At 37.3% G+C, this 26093-nt stretch overlaps 1 protein-coding gene across 5 annotated transcripts in view; it reads left to right on the forward strand.

Moving 5' to 3' along the window:
• The window catches only part of atp11c (ATPase phospholipid transporting 11C), a 70912-nt gene that overhangs the window by 28865 nt on the left and 15954 nt on the right, over positions 1 to 26093 (forward strand). For all 5 annotated transcript variants that reach the window (XM_053505765.1, XM_053505766.1, XM_053505768.1 and 2 more), the window contains exons 4-18: positions 12540 to 12620; positions 14050 to 14157; positions 17375 to 17503; positions 17803 to 17891; positions 18606 to 18656; positions 19002 to 19066; positions 19613 to 19694; positions 19776 to 19926; positions 20064 to 20261; positions 21638 to 21808; positions 22415 to 22605; positions 22691 to 22762; positions 24572 to 24645; positions 24740 to 24843; positions 24950 to 25131. In XM_053505765.1, coding sequence (XP_053361740.1) covers positions 12540 to 12620; positions 14050 to 14157; positions 17375 to 17503; positions 17803 to 17891; positions 18606 to 18656; positions 19002 to 19066; positions 19613 to 19694; positions 19776 to 19926; positions 20064 to 20261; positions 21638 to 21808; positions 22415 to 22605; positions 22691 to 22762; positions 24572 to 24645; positions 24740 to 24843; positions 24950 to 25131 — 1748 coding nt within the window. The remainder of the gene's footprint in view (positions 1 to 12539; positions 12621 to 14049; positions 14158 to 17374; positions 17504 to 17802; positions 17892 to 18605; positions 18657 to 19001; positions 19067 to 19612; positions 19695 to 19775; positions 19927 to 20063; positions 20262 to 21637; positions 21809 to 22414; positions 22606 to 22690; positions 22763 to 24571; positions 24646 to 24739; positions 24844 to 24949; positions 25132 to 26093) is intronic.

Genomic DNA, 26093 nt, shown 5'->3' on the forward strand with positions numbered 1-26093 from the left:
TGTGTTTTTGTGCTCGATGGGCTACCCGTGTTTTCCAAATACTGGCATGTGGCTGGCATTTGTCCACTAATCCAGGTTCCCTCTGGAGGAGCTCCTCTTTGCCGAGCTTGCCCACGTAGCCCTCGAGTGCTGAGATGGAATCACACACGCAGAGCCCTGTCACTCAAAAACCACACCCGTATCACAGAAACAGGGACGCGCTACTGTTCCGAGGCTCCATGAGAATGTAACGGACCACCAACCCCATATTTCTCTAAATCATTCTCCCATCTCGCGCTTCCTCCCCATATCTCTGTCCCCTCCTCCGTTTTCCCCAACACTCTCCGGCTCTCCATCTTTTACCTTCTATCTCTCTGTATCTACGCCACTGCAGCACAACCCTGCTGACGTCAGCAGCCAGGAAGCCCTCCGTAGTTCTCTAGAGCCACAAATAGTCACTGGCGGATAAAAAAAGCAGAGCTTGGCTATAAATAGAGATGCATGCGTTTGCTCGGTCCTGATGGGAATAGGAGGGAGGAAAAGAGGAGGAGGAGGGAGATCTTGGTCTTTATTGAAAATGCAGTAACACGTCTAGCTGGAATATCCCGCATATATGTGTGTGTGTGCGTGCGTGTGTGAGATAACCAGAAAGCAAAGGACAATTGCAAAGGGTACAGAGTTTTTTTTTTTTTTTTTTTTTTTAAACGCAGCTTGCACCTGTTAGAGTTCCTGCATGTCTAGAATGAAAGCGTAGCTGCAGGTTTCCACATTAGGTTTAATGGACTGGTTTTGGCGCAGTGTTTATGTAACACAGCATTGTGCTGCTTTTGTATATCTGCAGCTAACCAGCATGAAAAATGTGTAATGAATATGAGCTGCATTTAATATTGCTTTTAAGTCTTAGTATGAAAGAACTTCAAGGGGCTGCGCCAGTGAAGCAAGCACTCTTGTGCTGAAAACTCAAAACAAAGCTATCGGGGAGATTAGATGTGATCAAATGATACATTATTTGGATCATCCATGGAAAACGAAACAAAAAAAAAAATGTGTAGTGTTGAGCTCAGAAGCACTATAAGTCCCAGGGCATCACGGTAAACAACTGTGATTGGAAAAAAAACACATACACAACCACTGGCCAGATGTAGAGTTTCCTCTATAAAGTAGGTATATTTGTTTCAACGTCAACAATCAAGAGACGCCTTTACTAGTGTAAATACAGAGGGTTTTTCACAAGATGCATCATACTGTGAAGTCTTATGACACCCTCATTTCTTTATATTAAATTACATTCGACTAAATTAAATAATGAAGATTGAATTATAAAAATGGCATGTTTTTACTTCAAAGGCTTGCAAAGGGCCTAACGATCCAATAAAAAAATTGGTCGTGTATAATCCTCAGCAGCATCCTTATTTTCCCTCTTGTTTGCAAAAACCGCTGAACATTCAGCATCACCAGTATACTTACAGTATTATAGGCCCGATCATCTGCACCTGTTTCTTACTGGTTCCTGCCTTACGTTAGATGCTTGTCATGCTCGAATGATTCATAGGCACAGTGTGGCTTAACTTACAAAAAAAGAGACTTGTCTAAGACTGGTCAGATATGGGACTGAACTGAGAAATGAGAGCCAAAAACGTCCTTCAGGAAGCCTGGAGAACTATCCCTTATGAACTTAATTAAAAATACAAGGAGGACATGCTCTTTAGAAGCAAAATATGAAGAAATGAGAATTGGCTCAAGACTTCTGCACAATATTGTAAATCCTTGGTGAGACTTTAAACACAAGACCAGATAAGAGTTTGCCAGAAACTTTTTTTTTTTTTTAATTCCTGCACAATTCTTTTGTGAAAAAGATCAATTTGTACAAGAGTTATAAGACAAAGATTTTATAAAGTATTATACTATGGTGTGGAAATGCAAGGCTGCCAAAGCAAAGGATTCTTTTATTTAGTGATGTGCCTACTGGAAAAATCAGCAGGATTATAGCTAAAGTATATTAAGTTATAATATTTGGTCAGATTCAGACAAAAGCTTCAAATCTTATTGGACTGTACTTTAAAGTACAGAAGGACCCAAAGCATACATCAGATGGAACCCAAGATGTTTTTAAAGCAAAGAAGTAAAATGTTCTGCAATGACTTGACCAGAAGCTAATTGAGTATCAGGTTCACTTGCTGAAGTACAAGCAGGAGCTGAAGACACCAGTGGTGTGATGCACCAACAGAGCATCACCAGGTAAGAAATCCAGTATCTGGTAATGTCTATGACTTGCAGTCTTTAAGCATTGACTGAAAATTTACAACCAAATAAAAGTGCTGTATTTTGTATTACATTTATGCTTTTAAGGCCTTGTTCAGTCTGCCAGCCTAAAATAAATAAATAAATAAATAAATAAAAATGTATTTAAACGACATCCAGAGGTGGGTTGAAATCAGCAAACCTGACGCAGAAGTTTGAGTCTCCATGATCAGGTGGTAAGGGACGTACCTAAAAAAAGAGGTGGGACGATGATGGAAGAAGTGCAGAAGGAAATAAAAGATTATCATTTTGTAGAAAGTTAAGCTATTATTCTTTATGCAGTGAATGTAAAACTGCACTCTTGAATTGTGCCAAAGTTACTATAACTCAGGAAGAGCAGCTGGTATATCTGCAGCATGAGACCAGAGAACAATAGTCCCTGGACAGGGGACAAAGTGAAATATCTGAGAGCACTTTGGGGGGATGCATCAGTACAGACAAAGCTAAAGGGAATGCGCAGAAACAGGGTGATGTATGAGGAAATATTGTGCTGTATGCGAGCCTCTGGCGTTGTTACCACAGCAACCAATGCAGATAGAGTGACAGTGTGTCGGATTTGAGCTGCTGGTCTAAACAGAGCCATATCCAATCTGATCAATTTCAAACAATAGTGTGGACAGTCAGATCAGATTGGATTTCCCTGCAGTCTAAAAAAGGCCTTAGATGCAAAAACCCTCAAAGTAAAGCTGGACATCTGCCTTTATTTTCAACTGCTATTTACTGTGTAAGATAGCTAAAAGAGCATTAAATGTGAATTAAATTTATTAAAATAGTTATTTCACATTTTACTTTAGATATGCATATAAATATATTTCACATTGTCGTCATTTACCCACCATATTCCGGTAAAGGTATTTAGGCTGTATATTTAGTTCCTAAAAAACAGGATAAGTCAGCACCATTTTTGCTGTAAATGTGAAACTAATCTAATACAGAAGCAGTAAAATCAAATATAAAAATCGGTAATATCTTAGTAAAATAATGAGATCAGATTTATGGAAATTACTATACAGAACTTGACATGCATAATTCCTAGTCATACGCACTTCACGACTCTGGAATATGTGCGAGAGCTCGCTTGCCTTAGTGTAATGCATTCTGCTCAAATGTACAACATTTAGTTCTGCATTATGCAGTGTAATAATACTGCCTGAATGATTTGATTTTGTTTAAAGCTCAGAATATTTTTACCATAATTTAAGTAGATAAAATTAAAACTGAAAAGGTTTTTTAGATGAACATTGCAAAACAGCATGCAGTTTTGGCCAGTTGTTCAATCAAAATATTTCTACAAAGACAGGGTCATAGTTTTGTCAAAAATAAATATATTAAATGGGGCATATTGTGCGAAATTCACTTTGCGTTCTTAGACATCGACGTCTCAAATATTTCTGTGTGAATGAAAAAATATGTTCCCTGCATTTTTTTTAATTTTATTTTTTTTTATGTGTTTTTGTTAGCCAGGGTTTAAACATGTTAGTTTAGTCTTCTGCTCTCTAGTGGGACCGTTAATAGACAAACTTTGGGGGACGTTTAGGGCCCATCTTAATATTTCTTTTACAAGAAATGTGAGAACTTTTATGAATTCTTCCAAAAATTTACCAAATGAACAATGTCTCAAACTTGAGCGAAAACTGTTGAAACATTGTTACACCTCTGTTTTGTAGTTTTTTTTTTGGTGAAACTAATGCAACAATTAAATTTCATATTACCATGTTCATATATTATGAACTCTAATAGTTTGTTGGACCGCCTTTAACTAGAGTTTGCTTTAGCTGTGGCATCGTTTTCATAAGTTCATGCAACATCACAACATTTATATCAATCTAGAATCACATGAATTTCTCTTTGAGATTTTTTACTAGTGAAGGGAAAGTCGGACCACTGTTCAAAGTCTTCTCCATCACATTCCAAAGATTCTCAATGATGTTATGGTCTGGACTTTGTGGAGACCAATCCATGTGTGAAAATGATGTCTCATGCTTTCTAAACCACTTATTTGCAAATTGACCCAGATGAATCCTGGCATTGTCATCTTGGCATATGTCTAGGGCTGCAACTAAAGAAGTATTTTGATAATCGATTAGTTGGCCAACTATTTTTTCGATTAATCGGATAAAACCTAAATGCTTCTTTAATTTGATGTTTTGCTTATAACTATTAAAAAAAACATAAATCAGGGTATTATTTATGTATAAAAATAAACTTTTAAAAATGCACATAATGGTCCTGAACTTCTTGACCAACAAAAGCAGATCATAACATTGCCTCCACAGGCTTATACAGTAGGCACTAGGCATTAAGAACCCATCATTTCGCCTCTTTTCTTACCCTGATGCACCCATCACTCCGGAACAGGGTAAATCTGGACTTCTCAGACCAACATGACCTTTTCCAATGCTTCACAGTCCAATCTTTATGCTTGCTAGCAAATTGAAACTTTTTTTTCTATTAGCCTTACTGATAAGTGGTTTTCTTTAAGCTTTACAGCAGTTAAGTCATAATCCCATAAGTTATCTGCACATCATGTAAAAATGCTTTTACTTTTGTTATTAAACATACTGAAGCTGTTGGTTCTACGAATCTGATCTGATTTAACCAAACGTTTAAGTGATCTCCAGTCACTGTCCTTCAAAAAAAATGTACGACCCCATTTTATCCCCAAAAACGATGGTTCACCACTATCCCTCCAGAGTGTAATAATGCGTTCTTCAGTTCTTAACCCAGTTTCAGTAGTTTTAGTAATCTTCTTAGTTGTTTTCCTAGCTTGAAGCAGGACAATAATTTGACTCTCCTCAACCAGAGTAACATCTTTGCCACAACCACAGGATACATCATCTGAAATGATTGTTTAAGAAATGAGAAGCTACTCACTGCATCAGCTAGGTTTAAATAACTTGTTGGCAGTTAATCGCTGCAATAACTTTTTTTGGCCAGGCAGTGTGTTATCATATTTTGAAATAATGGTGTCTGTTCCCCTTAGTACATCCAGTTTCAGAGATGGATCAATTCTGTGCCTGCTGCATTCAAGTATTTTTTGTTGTTGTTTCATAATAGGTTGGATGCCAGTATATTAGATTTCAAGGGGCCCAGAATCTATAGCGGCATCCCTGCTCGTCCGTAACAACTGATTTTGTGATGCATGTACTAGGTTATTAAATGTTTGCTTTTCAGCCTGTTACTTTTTATTACTGTAGCACTAAAAGCCAAGAAATGTTTATTTGGGCATTTTCACACCTATTAGTTTGCTCATTTTTTCACCACTGACAGAAAAAGGTGAATAAACCTTAAGGCAGGCCCTTGTTAAAATCACAGTACTTAACCAACCATGGAACACACAACCTGTACCTTTAATGTGATTAAATAATAATTTAATCTATTATGTTGAGGCATTTTCTCTACTTTTTGTCTTACATTTGTTTTTGTACAGATCAGATTTTGGTATGCATCCAATTGGGTGGATTGTACACACTTGGCCGAATGAGGTGCTACATAAACACAACAGAGTTTGGTTCAAACTGACTTAACACTGCATATGGGAAAGCAAATACTATGCACTGTGTGTGCAAGAGACAAAAAGAGAAATTACTGACGACACAAAGTGAAGTTATGCGTCTGTTGGACCTTGGCCTACTAGTGGGCTATCAAAAGGTGTTAGATGCCATTAAAGTCTTAGCGTTACCCCTGCTTATTAAGTCATCCTTTTATTTCCTGTTTCTCAAATATAATTTTAAATGCTTTTATTTCTATAATTATTTTCTTAATTATTTTCTACCACTTATTTCTCTTAAATATTTTATTCTCTAAACCAGTATTGAAATGCTCTGCAACACTACAGCAAGTGTTAATTTGTTTAGATTATTTGCTATATTGTTGTCTTTGATGTTGTGGTTTTCTTCAGTGCTGACTAAAGCAAAGTGTCATTTGCATCACACTTGTGACCCAGGATTTCCTCCCCGTCTAAAAAAACTCTTTCTTGATACAAGTTACGGAACTCTCAAGTCTACAGAAAGCACAGAAAAGAACAGGATGTTTGTGAAAGGAAAAGGTTGCGTCCACTCTTCCAAGAAATGTGATTTTGCATCAGCTGTGTGCTTATTGTTTTAGTCTGATGGCTACCAGGCTGCATTCTTTCGTAACAGCATTCTGCTTAAAATATACCATGAAAACACTATGCTGTATTTATTATGTAAGGAATAAAATGTGAACGGATGTGAAGCGGAGTTATTTTACTCCAAAGTTAGAATGTTAATGGAATAGCACAATCTGAAGTGTTTAATTTTTCCTAAACCACGGCAGTTTTTATTATTATTATTATTATTATTAATTTAATAATTACACCACGTTATAGAAGTCGCCTTTCCAAACTTATTGAAAGAATTTAATTTTCAGATTGTTAAAAAATGGAAGAAAGGCCAGTCAAAAGCCATAGATAAACAATTTATTTATTATTTTTTTAATGACGATCGCAGCCCAGTTTTCTCAGAGCCCAATGCAGTCGCTCCTGTAAACATTCTGCGAGTGAAACGCCTCATGTTTGAAAACGGACGGATCACTTTTTGCCAACTTGCAAAAGGAGCACATTAGTCTGTGGTAACTGTGCATACATCACTTGCACCATTTGCATGTTTGGTTGAGAGGTATTGCCACATTCCCCTTACAGTCCTGACCTCACCCCAAGCCATTTCTACATGTTTAGGCCATTAAAGGAGTTCCTGTTTTAGACGTAAAGCAGGCACTCCAATCATGGCCTAATGGAGAATAATTGCATTTTAAGTGTTGCGAATAATTATTGCAATTACTTCTTGCATAAAATGCAAGGAATTCTGGCTCTTTAGAAGCAAAATATGAAGATATGAGGTATGGCTCAAGATTTTGCCTAGTACTATATATGCATGCATCCTGTTCTTATGTACAAAAAATGCGCTTGTGAACATGAATCTTTTGATATACTGCTGACATAACTGCTTACACTTCGTCTCAGGGCAGTTTAACATGTTCTGAGTGTCATCTACCCCCTTCCGCATACATGCCTCAAAGATGCTTATGATTGCCTGGTGTCACTGTGGTTGAAATGGGGAAACGGCCTAACACCATCCTTCTCCCACTTACATAACATGACCGGCGTTGTTGGCCTGGCTCCCAGCTGGGGCCTTGTAGACACTGCTGATTTTTAAGACTGCATTTACTCGTAACCCACAGAGGGTGGAGTGAGGATGATTACAGGGTGGTGCTGTAAGGTGCAGCATAAGTTGTGCTGGTTCATATAGCAGTGTGTCCTCAGGTCAGTATCCAGGACCGGTTCGAATTACAACCTAAATATACTGTATGCTTGTGCAGTTTTATCCACATGTTGAGTATATAGGCAGAATCCATGAGCAAAAAATTCATTGTGTTTCCTGGTATTTGGAAAATGAAGCCTTGTTACAGGGCGACCGCTTCAGCAATGCTGCTTCCCATATGTTCACATGTTAAACATGTCAGCACCTGCTGTTATCATTACTGTTGCTAGTTCACTACACATGCTGCTAGGACGAAGTGTTTGTGAAGCACGCTGCAGTGACAACCAACAACTGCCAAGGCTTTAAAAAAACATTGGGATTTTTAGAGTAAACCTTTTTATTTATTCTTTTCCAAAAACAAAAAACAAACAAAAAAAAGCCGGAGATAAGGGGTGTATGTGGTATGGCATAAGTGCACGTCTGGTCTTAAATTAGTTCAGCAATAATCTTTCGAGCTTCCAAAACAGTGCTCTTTGTTGAGTTGACTGTTCTGAAATCACTAGATGAAGCACTAAATGTGAACAGGGTTTTTTTTTTTTGTCCTGCCATGCTCTCAAGGCATTTGTTAATTTTTTCCCAGCTCCAGTGACAACATGATGAGTATAAATCATTTACTTAAGATGAAGAAAATGACAGATTGATTAATTGGTGTTTGGTTTAATACTTTTGAATTAGTTCAGTGAAAATGGGATTTGAAATTCTTCAGGCAAAAATGATACAGGAATCGTACATTATGAGTTCATGAATTTAGGCAATGAGACAAAAATCTACACACAATGTTTATTCACTAAACATTCACAGTTTCTTAGGTTCAGGAGCACAAGCAGCTGTGGCATTTCTGCCATTTTTAGCTGTCTAAGCTCCATGCACCGTTGAGGAAAGTACAGTTCAGTGCAGTGCAATTCAGTGTAATTTATATAGACATTTAACAAAAGACCTTGTTAGAAATCAGTTTCGATTTGAATCGAACTCGTCCATTTGGCTTGCCACTGGCGCCAGGATAGAGGCTATGCATTCTCCACTTTCATAGAAAACGAGATGCACATCACTTGCTATGACGAATGCAGTAGACATTAGTACAGAGGGAGCATTTCTTTTCGGTTTTATTTTGCTGACTTTACTCAAAAGTGTAAAGTAAACCTTCTGGAGGCATCCTCTCCTGCCCTGTTAAGCTCTCTCTCAGCGCAAATGCTTTTGACAGCAGTGTCACTGAGCAGCTGTTAGCACACCTCGAGCAGATGGGGACCCACTAAGCAACAGGACCTGCCTCGCCACGTCAGAGCGAAGAAGAGACAGGGAGAGAGGGAGCGAGCGAGAGCGGAGGCTTTCTATATTAGAATACAGTGATTCCACAATTCTCTCTCTCTCTCTCTCTCTCTCTCTCTCTCTTCGTTTCATCTCCTTCATACTCTTCCTCATTCATGTTCTTCCTTACTTTTTTTTCCCAGTTGTTGGATATATGAAATTGGTCTCCCTACAGAAACTGGAAGCTGCTTTGACCATGTCTACTCCTTCTTCCCCAATCTTTTTACTCAATGGCACGTGCGTGGACATTTGCATTTACGTGTGCTTGGATGTGTGAGTGTGTGTACTTGGTTGTATCGATGTGTGTGTAAGAGTGTGTGTTTTTTCTTTGTGATTTGTTTGGGATTGTTGATATTTGAACTGGAGTGTGTTTCTGTGTGTGTGTGAGAGAGAGAGATCGAAAAGTTTCCGTAACTGGTCCATGTTCACACTCCACTGTGACGACTTTTGTCACCCAAGAGAGTCTACAGTCAGTTTCTTTTTTTTTTTCTTTTCTTTTTTTTTTGTTGGTCTTTTTGCTTACCTACTTCTGTTGCACCTCCTGTGTGTCGCACAGCCTGTAGCTGACCTTACACACGTCTTACAGGAATACACATGAATACAACATCTCTGAATACAGATTGAGTTTTTCATTTTTCAGGCAGCATGCTGAGATGTTTTAAGATGATGGAGGTTAAATAAAGCTTGTAGGAGACGGGATATCAGGGAGGAAAAATTGCTCAAGGCATGTCATGCCCACACTGTTGGAGTTTAATCCTTAGATCTTGAGCTGTGGTTCAACATCAATCCTAAAAAAAAAAAAAAAAAAAAAACATTTCCTTCTTTATTACCTGCTGCAAAATAACAATTTTTATTTGACATGTCATCTGTTTAAACAATTCAGCACACCTCCATGCTGTAACTAGAACGTTTCTAATCCCACAGCCTGCTGCTTTATTGGCGGTGTAAGAGGCCGTCAGTAGTTTTGAAAAAGTTGGAAAAAGTTCTTGGAAATAAGATGATAAAAATGTGTGTTTTGGTCTTTTCTGTTGATTTGTTTTAGTGTATATGTTTTGACCTGAATTTCCAGGTCTCCCAAAAGTCATTGTACGCAGGCAAACTCGTTACATTATTTACAGTCCTCTTTAACGATGATGACGTGTTAACACTTCTGTCACTACTTTTTTTTTAGTCTATACTTACACTTTAAATGTGTTGTACTATGTCTTTTCTTGGTACACCATGACCTTTACGTGCCCCCTGTGCATTCGCCAAAAGATATCTGGAGGCAGAATATTATAAACTAAGTACAGAATGAAATATTTTGTAAGAATTTTTAATCAAAAGTCACAAAGTTATATTTGAAACTTAAACTTTTTTTATGTACTTTTCCAACCTTTAAATTTCCTACCTTTAAATGCCCAGTATTTTGCTCCGTGATTGCAGGAAACCATGATATTTTTAGACTTGGTTATTGTATTATGAAAATTATTTAACATACATATTCCTTTGCCCTCATGTGGTTAAACATAGCACGGCTTGTATATTGTACACAGTGTCCCAAAAGTAAGTACTGTATCTGAAAGCTATATGTACATACTTGTACACACATTCTCCTTCAGTGTTTTTTCTTTATTTTTATTATTTTCAATACTGTACATAAATACTGAAGACATCCAAACTTTGAAAGAACACACACACAGAATCATGTAGTGAACTGTACAAAATACTTGTAGATAGACTTTAGTACGGTGGCCCTGAAGTGCAAAACAAATTAACAAAACCCAATACAAAATAACAAATTAAAAACCAAATTAACAAAACGGAAAACAAAATAACTAATATCTGACTGGCCTAGAGGTGCAATACAAATTAACAAAACGGAAAACAAATTAAAAACCAAATAACAAAACCCAAAACTATTTTTTTTGGAGGGGGGAGTTTTGTTGTTTTGTTTTTTGGTTTTGTTATTTTGTTTTCGGATTTGTTAATTTGGTTTTGAATTTGTTAATTTGTTTTCCGTTTTGTTAATTTGTATTGCACTTCTCGGCCAGTCCGATACAAACCGGAAAAGGTAGGTATAGTTAGCGAATGAAATGCTTACCGCTGATTGACGAGACATCTGTCACCCAAGATATACAGGAAGTAGGAACTTGTTTCTTTCTCTTTGTTTCTTGTGTGTTCTGCTTCACTTTAAACTATGATGGCCGTGAAGTGCAAAAAAATTAACAAAACTGACTTCAGGGCCACCGTAAGTTCGCCATATTTAAAACCACAATAGTGTTTGCACATTCATACACACGCGAATCTACCGCTACTACAGTACTTCCTGTATATCTTGAGTGACAGATGTCTCGTCCAATTAGCGGTAAGCATTTTATTCGCAATCTATACCTACCTTTTCCGGTTTGTATCGGACTGCCGGAGAAGTGCAATACAAATTAACAAAACGGAAAACAAATTAACAAATTCAAAACCAAATTAACAAATCCGAAAACAAAACAACAAAAACAAAACAACAACAACTCCACACCTCCAAAAAAAGTAGTTTGGGTTTTGTTATTTGGTTTTTAATTTGTTGTCCGTTTTGTTAATTTGTATTGCACTTCTCGGCCAGTCAGATATTAGTTATTTTGTTTTCCGTTTTGTTAATTTGGTTTTGAATTTGTTATTTTGTTTTGGGTTTTGTTATTTTGTTATCAGTTTTGTTAATTTGTTTTGCACTTCAGGGCCACCGTACTTTAGAGACGTGCATCTGGCATGTGAAGGCCATGGTGTACCAATAAAACACTGAGTACAAAGATCACTTAAAGGAACACATCTGAAGTACAATTACACACACAGCACGAGGCATGTTAGCACAAGTTAGACCGCTCTGTGTGTGTTTACAAGAAAGCAATCATCTAAAGGTTTATTTATAAAAATGAAATGAAAACATGTTCATTTCTCTTTATATGATGATTTTTGGACACCGTGTACTTTACAAGTCCAATATGAGGACAGGAAAGTACATCGCATCTCATAGTCCAACAACTACTCATTGACTTGCTGACTTTTTGTCAGTGGCAGAAGCGAAGTGCTTACATAAGCATGTTTGTGTTAGTCTGTAGCAGCTTTTTGTACATTATTATATTGCGTTATTCACCCCTGTTTTTCAGTATATACAAGGGCATTCGAGTCAATCCGGGATTTTTATTGTACAAATAACAGAACCGGGTTCTGAGGGTAAAAACTTCCTTTATTTCTCTATATAATCTCGTACTACACTAAGGCACTAATCCCAGCATTTCACTAGCAAGTGGGAACCATTAAGGTAAAAAAATAAATTCTCAGTACACCGGAGTCCTGATCAACCTCCCGCCGGCTGTACATGTATAATGCTAGCCGTCCCAGCCACTTACTGTAAAAGTCTAATTACCGTAATGTGCTTAAAGTCATCTGGAAATGTCTGTTGATGTTATGTCTTTTTTCATAAATGACCCACATTTGTAGAACTTTTGACACACACTTTTATGGCTCTGAAGTGAATACTAACTTCCACATAAAAAAGTACAATATTTTTACAAAATTAACATTTCCTAAACAATTTTAAAGATACATTTATTAAATTCTGTTTGAGTGTCATCATGAAACAAAATGATCATGTTTAAGTGTGTTCGGGTGCTGACAAAACTCTTATGTATCTTTATGTAGGTTATCGTGGACACCCCGACCAGCCCTGTGACCAGCGGCTTACCGCTGTTTTTTGTGATAACGGTGACAGCTATTAAACAGGTGACCACAACATCCTCTCTAACTACAGTCTCTCCTTCTCATGCACTCACTTTCACCAACAAATTGGTGACTGAACTGACTGTTTTTATGTTTGGTTGATGCAATATTTTATATTGGTTGATGAGCCAATTTTTCTGGCTTTCTTTGATTGTACCATCCTTTACAAACGTTTTATTAAAGTTTTATTGAATTAAGTGCATCCTTTAAATCTCTAGGTTCCTTAACAATATAAGAGGCATGGTTTTGTTTCTGTTCAAGCAGTCACTAAAACTCAGTACTGCAACCCACGCCTTAAAACTTCCTGGTCTTTCACGAAAGCACATACTCTTCTGTAGGATCTAAAACACTTCCTGCAGCAAAATTTTATTAGATGACTGACTGTTTAGCAAACCAGTTATCCTCCAGCATAAGTGCTAAAAAGTGTAATCTGATAAGTTGTCTTCATTGGAGTACTCTGGGTCGAATATCCTGTGTTTGTCTTTTAGACATTCAAGCTGTAAGCCCTGCTGTCACTGCTGGGTTGTGGTAGGTTCACTGCCCAGCTTATTTTTATTTCTGATACAAATTGTCTAAAAAAAAAATTGTCTGACTGTTTTAAAATCAACGGATAAAATAAATGTCTAAGGTGTTTGTTCATACCAGTGATGTAGCGAGAAATGTATTTGCAGCAGAGAATGTGTTAAAAAAAAAAATCACTGCATAATGTGTGTAAATACATTAATACATGTGGCAAGCTCATGCACTTTAGTTGGATGCCAGCTGTCATTTTTTTTTTATTATTATTTAGGACACAAATTATCCTTTAGAGGTTTCTAACATTCATGCAAACAAAACTAACACATCATCAGTCTGTGGACCATAATGTTAAAAGCACACAACTGTAAAGAATCTCTTTTCATGTTGTAGTATCAAGAGTCCCAAATCTGTATCCCTCATGGTGTGGTCAGCTGGTCAGTAGGTTTCAGATAGACATGGGAATAGTTTATGATGCCAATCGGTCAATTCTGCTAATTCTTTAGCAGTTGGTCACCAACTAAAAATACCTAAACTAAAAAGTGTCTATTTAGGTGTCCAGGGGTGCTTACATTTTTTTAAGAGTCAGAATGATGACTTCAACAAACCTTTTATGACCCTGAGTATAAATCACATTCACTACACAAAATGCTGTATGTGTGTTACTCACTTATATACCAATACACATTTTTTTTTTGTAAAGGTTTCCCTATTATTATTATTATTATTATTATTATTATTATTATTATGATTATGCAGCGTTTGTTTACACTCTCTGTACTCATTTAATTAGGCAGCCCAAATATAGGCAAAGTCCAGCTCACTGCAGTCTTTTCACGTACTGCTTTGTGTATGCACTAATACACTCCCCTGTTTTATTATCATGATCTGTCTGCTTCTCTGTCTCTCTATGTAGGGTTATGAGGACTGGCTGCGGCACAAAGCAGACAATGAAGTGAATAAGTACCAAGTGCGGGTGCTGGAGAATGGTCAGCCTGCACGAAAGGAGAGCGAGAAGATTAAGGTAACTTTCATCTTCTGCCCCCATGCCAGAACTGTCCACTGTCTGTTTTAATAGTGCGTGAGAGAAGGAGGAAGGAGAGGACTACATTTAGGAGTACATTTTATTTATTTATTTTATTTTTTTATTGATGAAGCTGTACGCCTAAAATGAACTCTCTAGCTCACCTGTCACTATAGCAAATGATTTCAGCATTTTCACCACCCGGGAAAAACGCTTTACATTCCAGAATGCAAATTGATCAAAATAATGCAGCACTGCAAGGATATGAGCATGTGTATATGAGTGTGTTCAACTTCCTACTAAATCAAGTGTTAACCAGAAATGTGCTACATTTCTAAAATGCATGCAGCTGCGACTTATGCAGCTGTATAATTGTAGTTTTTTGGTGCACTCTCAGACTACGCAGTTTCCACTACTTTTTAACTAAAACATCATTATAGAATTTTGACTACAGAGCTGTGCAATTGAATTGGTTATGCAATTGAATCGTTCTCTTGTTGATTGATTCAAGCAATTGAATCAATGAGTCAGTTTTTAAATTCAGAATAAATTTTTCACTTTGTTCTTACTTTAACTGACAAACTGACAAATTCCTAAAAAATATGCAACAGCATTTGCATAAAGTAAAAACTGCTTCATCTTCTGCAGTTAGTAAGGCATAAGGCAAAGTAGTGCATTTTGTAAGGTTATAGCTTTTGCTTCTTTTGAATGTATGGGTAGTTGGTGCAATACCACCAGCTAGAAGATTATCACTTTGTATGAGAAATGTCATTTGAAACCCTCAACACTATTTACTTATTTGATACTTTTGGTACTTTTTTATACTGCAAGAAATCTATCTAATTTGGACAAATTGGTGCAGTTGAATGGAATAGAATCAATATCGGCAATGCAATCAAGTCAACAATCTACATTTGATTTGCAGCTATAGTCTGCTTGAACATTTCCGTTGTTGGTTACGGCATTTTTACAGTCTTTTTTACATCAGTAGTACTTTGACACATTTGCTTTATCAGGGCAAGAGTGAATAAACCAATTATTTAACCTGTACAGTGAAATCTCGGATTGCGAGTAAAGCAGTTTGCGAGTGTTTCGCAAGACGTGCAAAGATTTTTAATAAATTTTGACTTGGAAAACGAACAAATCTTGGTTTACGAGTACCGAGTATCATGTATCCGAGCGTCACGTGATCACTGCTGAGCCAACAGTTTTTCTCTCTCTTTTTTTTAAGATTTCTTATGCCGCAGGATTGTTGGGTAATCATCTCCCCTGCCGGGTCTTAGTACACGTCTCTTACTGGTATAATTAACATCCGTGCACGCGTGTACTGTTTACTATAACATTGTGACCGTGTTACGTGTGTGCGCATTAAACATATTTAATTTTGTGTGTCTGTATGCGTGTGTGTACAGCGCATGTAAAGCAAAAGCAAGTCTCATTAGATAGGTTAAAGATCCATTTTTTCATTCTGGTTAAGGCTTAGCCTGCTCTTTGTTTCTGTGTGCGCGCACGTCATTGGACACCGTGCCCCACACACACATACACACAGACCCCATCTACTTTCGCCTTCTGTCATGATTATTTTCAAAGGTAAAGTGCATGGTTAATTTGTTTTATTTTTACTTTACAGCAGTGATTCCATTAGTGTGTCGCTCAATCGAGTGTCATTAGAGAGATTTCTTGTTTATTTTTCCGATAAAAGTGTTTCCGTTGTGCGTGTGAGTGGACTGAAGGAAGGGTAACTGTGTAAGACAAGAAGGGGGAGAGAGGAGGGGCTCCTTACTTTAGCTTCACACACACACCCACACACACACACACACAGACAGAACCTGCGCGCACAAATGGAAATACTTCTGTCGGGATTAAATTTTTGCTTTTTTTAAGGGTAAAGTGTAGGTTAGTTTGTTTTATTTTTACTTAATATTTTGTGTTAATTATTTTTATGTTTTTAGTTTTTTGGGCTGATGATTAATTTGAGTTTCCATTATTTCTATTTGGTTTACGAGTGTTTTGGAATACAAGCCTACTTTTGGAACTAATTATGCTCGTAATCCAAGGTTCCACTCTACGTCTAAATCTGCTTTACAGTGATGTATTATGACATTTATAAATACAGACTTTTATGTTATAAGCAACATTATAAGATTTCACTATTTAAATCACAACTCAACAATGTGAACCATTTAACAACATTAGTGTTTTTGTCAGTTTATTTATCAAGACTTGAATGTTGGATGTTTTACATAATCCAAGTATAATAGAACAACTTTTGGACAATTTAGTAAATTTTAAAGAAACATATTGTCAATAACATACATTTTTAAAAAAAGATTTCCACAGTATGAGTCATAACAGGATTGCTTTGTTTCCAACTTCAATGGAACAAACAACTCTTACACAACTGTAACCTGTTTACAATTTAATGAAAATGGCAAGCCTCCAGAAGGATTAATCATTTTCACAGCCCCATGTCATTTATTTGTTCAAATAAAAAAATTAAAAAAAGATTAAGATCATTAAAAAACCTTAATGATGAAAAGAGGATAATTTGAGTCTGAATTTGTCTCATAAGAATACTCTTGTTTTTTGTTTTAATGGTACAGTTGCGTTTGGTAGTTGTTCCAGATCACTACTGTATTTTTTCCCCCAAGACATAACAAATGGATGAAACAGACCGTTGCATATGAAACAGGAAACTCTTTTCAATGGAGAAATGAAGTAAATGCAATCTTTTTTATACTGCTCTAGGACTTGATGTCTTAGCAGGATTTAATTCAGCAGTGATTTTAAGTAGTAGTAAGAAACTTTAAACCACCACACCTGCTAATCTGTATGTTGTCCAAAATAAAAACATGAAGTTGAGTTTATGGCTTGAAAATGAACAAAAACTAAGGTGTCAGTGGGTGCGTATGGAGGAAATGTTTTTAATCTCACTTTAGTTCTGTGACATGACCTGGAACAGGCTGTTAAAGCAGTGCAGCTCAGAAATATGTGAAACATCTGTCAAAGGATTAAAAAGAACCACACACAACGCTTTACTGCATAAACTGATCAGAAAGTATATGGTATTAGATTCTGCCAGGAAATCAGTCTTTCATTCTTCATGTTGGTCTTCATTACGTGGTTATATGTTTAGAGGCTTTCATGCAGGAATCTATTTGCTTTTTTACATTTATAAAGTGTTGGTTGATTGATTTATTTATTTTTTACTTTGTAGGTGGGTGATATAGTGGAGGTTGTGGAAGATGAGACCTTTCCCTGTGATCTCATTTTGCTGCATTCCAGTCGAGACGACGATACGTGTTTCGTCACCACAGCCAGTCTGGACGGGGAGTCCAATCATAAAGTGAGCCTATTAACACATCCCATGACGTAGGTCATAGTTTTATTAATGGGCATTGCGTCTCTGTGCCTATATTAGCTCTGTTTTTCCAGTTCAGATGAAACACAGAGGCCCAGATAGCTTATTCCCCCCCCTCAGTTGCTCTGGCTCTTGAAATAGTAGTTGACCCACATCCTCTCATCGTTTTTCCAACTTGTCATATTCCTACTTGTGTTTCAGCCCATCATCAAACACATCTGTTTATTTTTTATACAGTTACAGAGGTGGTTATAATACCTTTTTTCTTACTGTCTATCTTTCAGACGCATTACACTGTGCCAGATACAGAGAAGGATTTGCAGTCTCTCATTGCTACCATCGAATGTGAGCAGCCGCAGCCCGACCTCTACAAGTATGAACTCTTGTGTGCTGTAACACATGCTGGCACAAGCCCAGTGCATCAAGTACCTTTTTTAAGTTGTTAATTTTAGATAAAATCAGCATCTCATTGTAATATCCAAGGCTGATCTGATTCTTTGTTAAAACTATAGATCTCTTGTGTATATACAGAAGTTAGTCATCAAGGTTGAGCCACAGTGAGCGCAAATAAGACTATACGAAGCATTAGGTGTTTTTAAAGGATTACACACCTCCCATTGTCAGATGTTACTCACTGCAGCAGTTCAGCCAGAAAAAGTCAGATTAAAGTCACCAAAAATGTTTGGGTTTTTTTTCCCAAGAAATCAGGGGGAATTTCAAATGAAAGTTACAAATATGCCGAATTAAACCCACATACTTACTAGCTCTGGTAAACATGTGTTACACATTCGAAACACTTGCCTTGCTCATTTTTGGTATGAACTAATATTAAAAGTTTATCTAATGATAATTCAATTTTTATTTTTATTTTATTTAGTTTAATATTTTTGTTACATGGCTCTCAGTTCCAATATACCTTATTGTTGGGTAAAAACTAATGAGAATCTTGTCTGTATTAATGTGGATATTGTTGTTCTGCTGTCCATTTAAACCATCTGGAGGCAGGGATCAGTTATATTTATCACTTGGCAAGGTCACTGTGTGCATTTTTCTATTTATTTACTTAACTTTGTGTGTGTGTGTGTAGGTTTGTGGGACGGATGCACATTTACCAACCCGAGCAGGAGTCACCAGTAAGGTGAGGTTGTCCTTGCTAAACTCTCTTGATCCCACATCATCCACCTCTGTCGCTCAGTCCCTTAACACCTCCGAGACTTTTCTCTTCTGATCATTATTCCATTGACCCAAACAAACTTTACGTCAGACCAAGGCAAGGCTGCTCAAGCACTTGCTACAAAACTTGTCATTTGTCACTGGAGCACTGAATAGTGAATTGCAAATCCCCACACTCCATGTTCTTAAAATGACCAGCCCGCGCCAAGTAAAACCTCGCTTAACTGTATCCAGATATCTGCCGTGTTATTATTAGTCTCAGACATGATTTTAGATCTGTTGGTTTGGTCTGGTTTTATTGTGTCCTTAGATCTTTGGGTCCAGAGAATCTGCTTCTGAAAGGTGCAACCTTGAAAAACACTAAGAAGATTTATGGTAGGTGTAGTTTTCTTTTAACCCCATGTTCTATCCAGGTGAAAAAAAATCCATTTTAAACTTCTATTGCGATTGAAAATTAACTGATATTTACAAAATGGAAGTCTAGTATGTGCTTGGCTTCCTGGTAACAGGAAGGAAAAAAAGAAATCAAATGCATTTATTCACCTTCAGTAACACCAATCACAGAACTTGAGGTGGGAATACACCCTGAATGAGATGACACTCTCAAAGGTCACCACGCACACACTCGTTTACCCTCAGAGGAAATCCATCCCGCCGCAAAGAGACACAGATACAGTATAAACCTCAAAGAACTGCAAGATAACAATGACTAAAATTTGTTTTTCTAATAAGATTAAGTAAGTGTATATGTTTAGATCTTTTAATTTAAGACCCTCAAACCCATCCACACACTTTTAAGTCAATTTAATGGCATGCATTTCTGCAATTATTAGTTATATTGCCTAAAATTGAGAATAAAAGAAACAGAATATTAACATTAACAGATGGGAAGATTAAGATGCATTCTGTATCTGTTTCCAGGTGTTGCAGTGTACACAGGCATGGAGACTAAAGTGGCTCTCAACTACCAGTCCAAGTCTCAGAAACGCTCAGCTGTCGAGAAGTAAGTAGATGATGGAAGAAATCAGCATGACTGTACTGACAGTGATGTCGCTCATACTTTTGCATGCATTTCTTCTCACAGGTCTATAAATGCTTTCCTGCTGGTTTATCTGTCCATCCTGATCAGTAAAGCAGTGGTGTGCACCACACTTAAGCACATTTGGCAGAACCGAGAGGGACCTGACAAGGCCTGGTACAACCAGGAAACCCAGAAGGAGAAGGATACTAATTTGGTAAGTGCCATCTGTCCTGCCATATATATATATATATTATTGAAACTCCTGTTGCTGTTGCTGCACTTTCACTGCATCGCCTTCCTGTTAGAACTACAAGTAAATGAGGCTTCCGTTTTTTTGTTTTTTTTTTGTAGTATCTGAAGATGTTTACAGACTACCTCTCCTTCATGGTGCTCTTCAATTTCATCATCCCTGTATCCATGTACGTCACTGTGGAGATGCAAAAGTTTCTGGGTTCCTTCTTTATCACCTGGGATAAGGATTTCTTTGACCCTGAGATTAAGGAGGGGGCCCTGGTTAATACCTCTGACCTCAATGAGGAGCTCGGTCAGGTGAGGAATTCAAAGGGCCAAACAAACAAAACCAACCAACATGTTTACTCAGTAATATGTGACCTATCTTTCAATGACCTGCCTATGGTAGAGAAGTGCATGGTGTCCGTTATCTAATACTGTGTCTGTCAGCACACTGTTTTAAAAGCTAATCTGATAAGATTTTGTAAATGTGGAGAATAATGTGATTTATAATAGGGATGGGAATCAACAGGGACTACCTGAATGTCTAAACAAAATTTCTAGACAAATTCAGTAAATGATTTGCTCCGACCACACAGGTTGCTGTGCTGTGTAAAGAGCTTAGAGGGCACCACCTGCAGGATTATAGAGGAACAGCAACATATTTCCTCCGCAAATGCAAACATGTATAAATGTAAAATTTATTTTAAAACATCTATTTTGGAGTCAGTGGGGCAATAAATGAATTGGCACACGAAAGAATGACAATACATATATTCCCCCATATAAATATGTTTAACATTATCGGACTCCAGTCCAGTATGTTCAGATAAATAGAAGTCTTTGCTAAAGGGCCGTTATTCTCCAGCAGTAATTGGTCTTTTTCTCAGTTACATTTCCAGCACGAATAGGGTGGTCTTTTTGGCCAGCCTTCAGATGGGCTAGGGCTTTAGGGCCAAATGCTAAGATACTGTGATGTACTGATAAAATATGCATTTATATCCTTATTTTAGCAACCCTGGTAGTATCAGATATCATGACTTTATAAACACGACTGTTAGTTTCTTGTAACTTGTAACTGTTTTTTTTTTCTTTTTTTCTTATTGAATGAATGAATTAACAAATTAAAGAATACACGAAAATGATTTAAAATGCTGATCTCTGAATTTCCATAGTGCTAAAACTGTTTAGTGAAACTGGTTAATGCTTTTATGAACTACATTCTGTGTTGGTTCTTGCTTAAATTATTATTTCTTATAAAAATTTCAAACATCAAATGTACAATTTATTATGTAATTTATTTTCGGTCTTGCGATTTCCTGCAAATAAGGATAGCATGATAAGGGTTTTTTATTTAATGCCCCCTCTCAAAGTAAGGATATGTACAATGTCAGGTTAATGAATATACATGAATATGTACTGCATGATACAGGTTCTGTTTCACTCATAATTGATTTATCTTGGTTGGGGTTTGGGGACATTTTTACATTGGTGGTTTGTTTATATGTAGATAAATAAGACATTTAAAATTTGAAATTCAAAATAATTCAGAAAATCTTCTTGGCAAGTTCAACTGATAGTACAGACAGGAGGGATTGGTCAAAGATCTTTTGGGAGAAAGTGTATGTGTGCTTATGCCTACTGTACCTCTTATGGCCTTGACATTGGCCTGTTGATCTCTTTCTTGTTTGCAGGTGGAGTACATTTTTACTGACAAGACGGGGACGTTGACCCAGAACAACATGGAGTTCATTGAGTGTTGTATAGACGGTTTTCAGTATAAGAACACGGAGAGCATGAGTGAGGTGGATGGGTTCTGTGTGACAGATGGGGCAGTAAACAAACTGCATCAGAAAGCTGGGCATGTGAGTTGTTTTGTAGTCTTCATCCAGTACATTTCCTATTTTGACGTTATAAGGAACAGTTTGCCTCTGCAGGCCTCTGCAACTTGCAAGATGAATTATAATCACAATAAAAGCATGGAACAAGATTTTGTCTTGATCCCAAGCAACCCCAGACCTTTTTGTGGCCACAATATGTGCCTTTTTAATTGCTTCTTACAAAAAGGGAGGAATGCTGCACAGCTCTGATTTGGTCGATGGGCAAAGATAATTGCAAGGAGGAGAAAATCTAGAATATAGACCGGGAACAACCAGAAACTAGCCCTATTTGCATGGCAATAAATACAGGATCGTTTTAACAAATTACAAACTGCACCATTAAGGTGTTCATAGATGGCCTTTCAGCTGGTTGACCTGGTATTTCATCAAAAAAAAAAAAAAAGGAAAAATAGATCTACCATTGAAATTTTTTCTTTCTCTATACCATGCACCATAACTTCTGAAATCCTTTGCAAGCTTTTATCGTAAATCTGCTTTGTCCTTGTGATTTGTGTCCTCCATGTGGACAATATTTTTAAAGCTGTGTACAGTACATTGGTACATCCTTTTTATCCTCTTTCTTTCTTCTAGGAAAAGGAAGAGCTTTTCCTGCGGGCTCTGTGTCTATGCCACACAGTGCAGGTAAAAGAGGCAGGCCAGATTGAGATTGACAGCATTGACCAAATAGATGGGCTGGATGGAGGGCACTCTCAGCAGGCCGAGCAGACAGGATATATTGCCTCTTCTCCTGATGAGGTGGCTTTAGTTAAAGGAGCCATGCAGTAAGCCAGTGTTCTTCACTCTTGTTTATGGATCACTGGCATTAAGCCTACAGTACCAATATAATAACACTTCTCTCCTGCTCAGATACGGGTTCACCTTCATGGGTTTGGACAGTAAAACAATGAAGATAAGAAACAGGCAAAATGACGTAGAAGTGTAAGTGAAGTTCTTTTCTTCCATAGAAATCTTGTGGTATAAAATAGAATGGGATGTCGATCAGAAATTACAATCGACTGATACCGATCAACAATTGCTGATCACTTGTGGAGCTTATTGGGATCTTCCATTAAAGTTATGTATTTATTGTGCTATATTGTTTAGTTATTTACTATTTATACCTGTAAAAAGTATCTATTTTAATTAGAAGTGCACAAGTACAATTAAGATCTGAAAAAGTGTCGTAAATTGAAAAAAAAAAATTTGGGAGGCAACATACGCAAAAAAATTAATCTCTTATTACTTCATGTAGATTCTAAAGAAATTTAAACCAATGGAATGTTGGTTCTATAACTAGCAAAAAGTCGTTCTCTTAAATGCTTATCTAAAATGCGATTGTCATTCTATACTTACTCGTTATAAAATGCAGCAAGTGGAACCAACCTGCATCAGTTAATAACGAACTGAAACTCTGCACCAAGCATTTTTAAATAAACACAGACATTCCTCACTTTGTATTTGGCAAGTTAATCATGGCTACTGATTAGTAAGCGGCGAGGGAAGGTATTTCTTTAAAAATTGTATAATAATAAAAAAAAAATAAAAATTCTTATCATCCAGAATGTCGGCCCGCATGCACGGAGCAGCAAGAAACAGCCAGGCTGCCTCGGCCAAAGCTGAGAACTGCTTTATATTTCTCTCTTCATTATTATTTTTGTGATAATGGTTTTAGCCTTTTTACTCTCTGCAGAGTAAGGCTCAAGCTTTTTGAGAGCCTCTGTGATTGGGGGTTGAATTACAAGATTTAGTGGCTAACTTTTCATGCGCAAATTATTCATGGTGCGTTCTCCTTAAGTGGAGACTATGTTGTGGCTTGTTGTGTTAAAGCTTTTGGCAGCTTATTTCCATATAATTATTCCATACAAATTTGACGTCTTATATTACCAGATTAACACCATCATGTTGAGCCATCAAAATTTGAGTGGTCTTTATTAAGCCTTGACTTCAGCCCCACTGAACACCTTTGAGATGAACTTGAACCAACTGAGCACCAGGCATTCTTGTCAAGAATCAATGTCTGATCTCAGTAATGACCTCGAACGTAATGATCAAATCTTTAAAGACACATTTAGTTTAAAGGTTTTCTGGATGATTGAAGGTTATTACAACAGTAAATGGGTAACTAACTCATGGGAATGGGCTGTATTAAAAAGCACATTTTGATGTTATGGTCATCCGTCAACAAACATTTGGTTTGAAATCTGTTGTCCAGAGTCGTCTCACATCAAATGATGTAACAGTCACTCATAACATTGTCGCCTCTTCACTCGACTGATGTCTTCTGTTTACTTAATTTGCTTTTATTGATAACTGCTTAAGCATGACCTCGTTGCCATATTTAGAGAGAGTACAAGTGTCCTTGGTCTGATAAAAGTGACAATATGGTAACCATTATCTGATAACCAACTGAACTGGTTTACGCCGTAGCCATTACCGGGGTAATTCATTATGTGAGAAAAACACACTTATTTATTAGGGATTTGGCAGACTGACTGCTTTAACTACATTGCTTAAAACTGTTTCCCTTAGGCGATTTAGAAAACTGGTAAAATATGTATACATAAGGATTTATACATAATGGCACTTGCAGGCCATTTTGTCAAATATATTTAAAAACGCCTTTACCAGGCTGATGTAAAATTAGGCTCGCAATTTGTTGTGTTAAGTGGTGAGCACTTTGTGTTGCTTTTATTGGTCGGTGAATGATAAAGGTAGTTCAAGGTCGTTTTCTTTTACTGGTTTGCACAGATACGAGTTGCTTCACGTGCTCAACTTTGACCCTGTGCGGCGGAGAATGAGTGTCATAGTCAGGACCAAGATGGGTAAGTAAACTTGTGGCTAATTATTTTCTTACCTTTTGAACTTTAAACAAGTTAAAGGCTAAAAGGTTTTGTTTTGTGTCTTTTGTGTATTTAGGTGAGACCCTGCTTTTTTGCAAAGGGGCAGATTCCTCTATCTTTCCCAGAGTTAGACAAGATGAAGTGGACAGAATCCGCAGGCACGTGGAGCGCAACGCTACGGTAAACTTTCTCTTTTCTCGTGTTCTACAGTAAATGTCAGGTAGTGGAAAAAGGTAAAACACCAAACATTTAAACGACGTGTGTTTGTGTGTGTGAATGGGAGTAGGAAGGCTACAGGACCCTGTGTGTGGCCTATAAGCAGCTTAGCCCAGAGGAGTTTGCAGCAGCAGACACAAGTCTACAGGAAGCCAGACTGGCTTTGCAGGATCGTGAGGAGAAGCTTACCGCTGTGTACAACCAGGTGGAGACAGACATGAGCCTGATTGGAGCCACAGCAGTAGAGGACAGGTCAGTATCCCACTGTGCACTGCAGCTGACGATAGGTCAGTGTCCTTATGTTTTGAAGGCAGTTAATAGTACACTAGTCAGACTCTGCCCCCTTAATCATCAGAAAAACAGTAATCTTTTACTAGAACTTATACCCCTATCCACTTAGCAGAATTTACTACCTAATCTAGACCGACTCCGATTTCTCTGGAGACATCTGGAGAACTCTTACAGCTGTTTATAGCTGCTTACAGGCCTGGTATGAGTTCTGACATGTTCTTCAGCATCAATAATGTGGGGAGGAAAAATTGGAGCATGTTCAAAAGTTTTGGCTCCCATGTCCTACATTAACGCTTGTTAATGATGGGTTGTTAATAAGTATCGTTATTGAGTCATTATAAAATTTAAAGAAAGTTTATGAAGTCGGTATTGGTTTTTATCACCTCCTTACCTGTTTGCCAGCACTCAACACCCAAAAATCCTTGGATTCCGAGTAACGCGGTTTGCGAGTGTTCCACAAAATGAGCAAAGATTTTAAATTGATTTTGACTTGAAAAATGAGCAAGTCTTGGTTTACGAGTGCCGAGTATCATGTATCACGCATGCGCTTCTTGTTTTGCGCCAAGCGTCACTTGATCACAACTGAGCCAACAGTTTTTATCTCTCTTGTGCTGCGGAATTGAGGGTAATCGTGTGTGTGAACCGGCAGAGTGTCAAATTACACGCGTGCACACACATATTGCACACACTCCGCCGCGCAAGAGAGAGAAACACACACGGAGACACTTATCAGTTGGGATTTATTTTTCCTTTTTTTAAAGGTAAGGTGCAGGTTAATTTTTAATATATATATATATATATATATATATATATATATATATTAGTGTTAATTATTTTTATGTATTTAGTTTTTTGGCTGTGGAACAAATAATTTGAATTTTTATTATTTCTTATGGGAAAATTAGCTTTGGTGTACGAGTGTT

The sequence above is a fragment of the Clarias gariepinus genome, chromosome 10, assembly GCF_024256425.1.
Source record: "Clarias gariepinus isolate MV-2021 ecotype Netherlands chromosome 10, CGAR_prim_01v2, whole genome shotgun sequence".
Classification (NCBI taxonomy): domain Eukaryota; kingdom Metazoa; phylum Chordata; class Actinopteri; order Siluriformes; family Clariidae; genus Clarias; species Clarias gariepinus.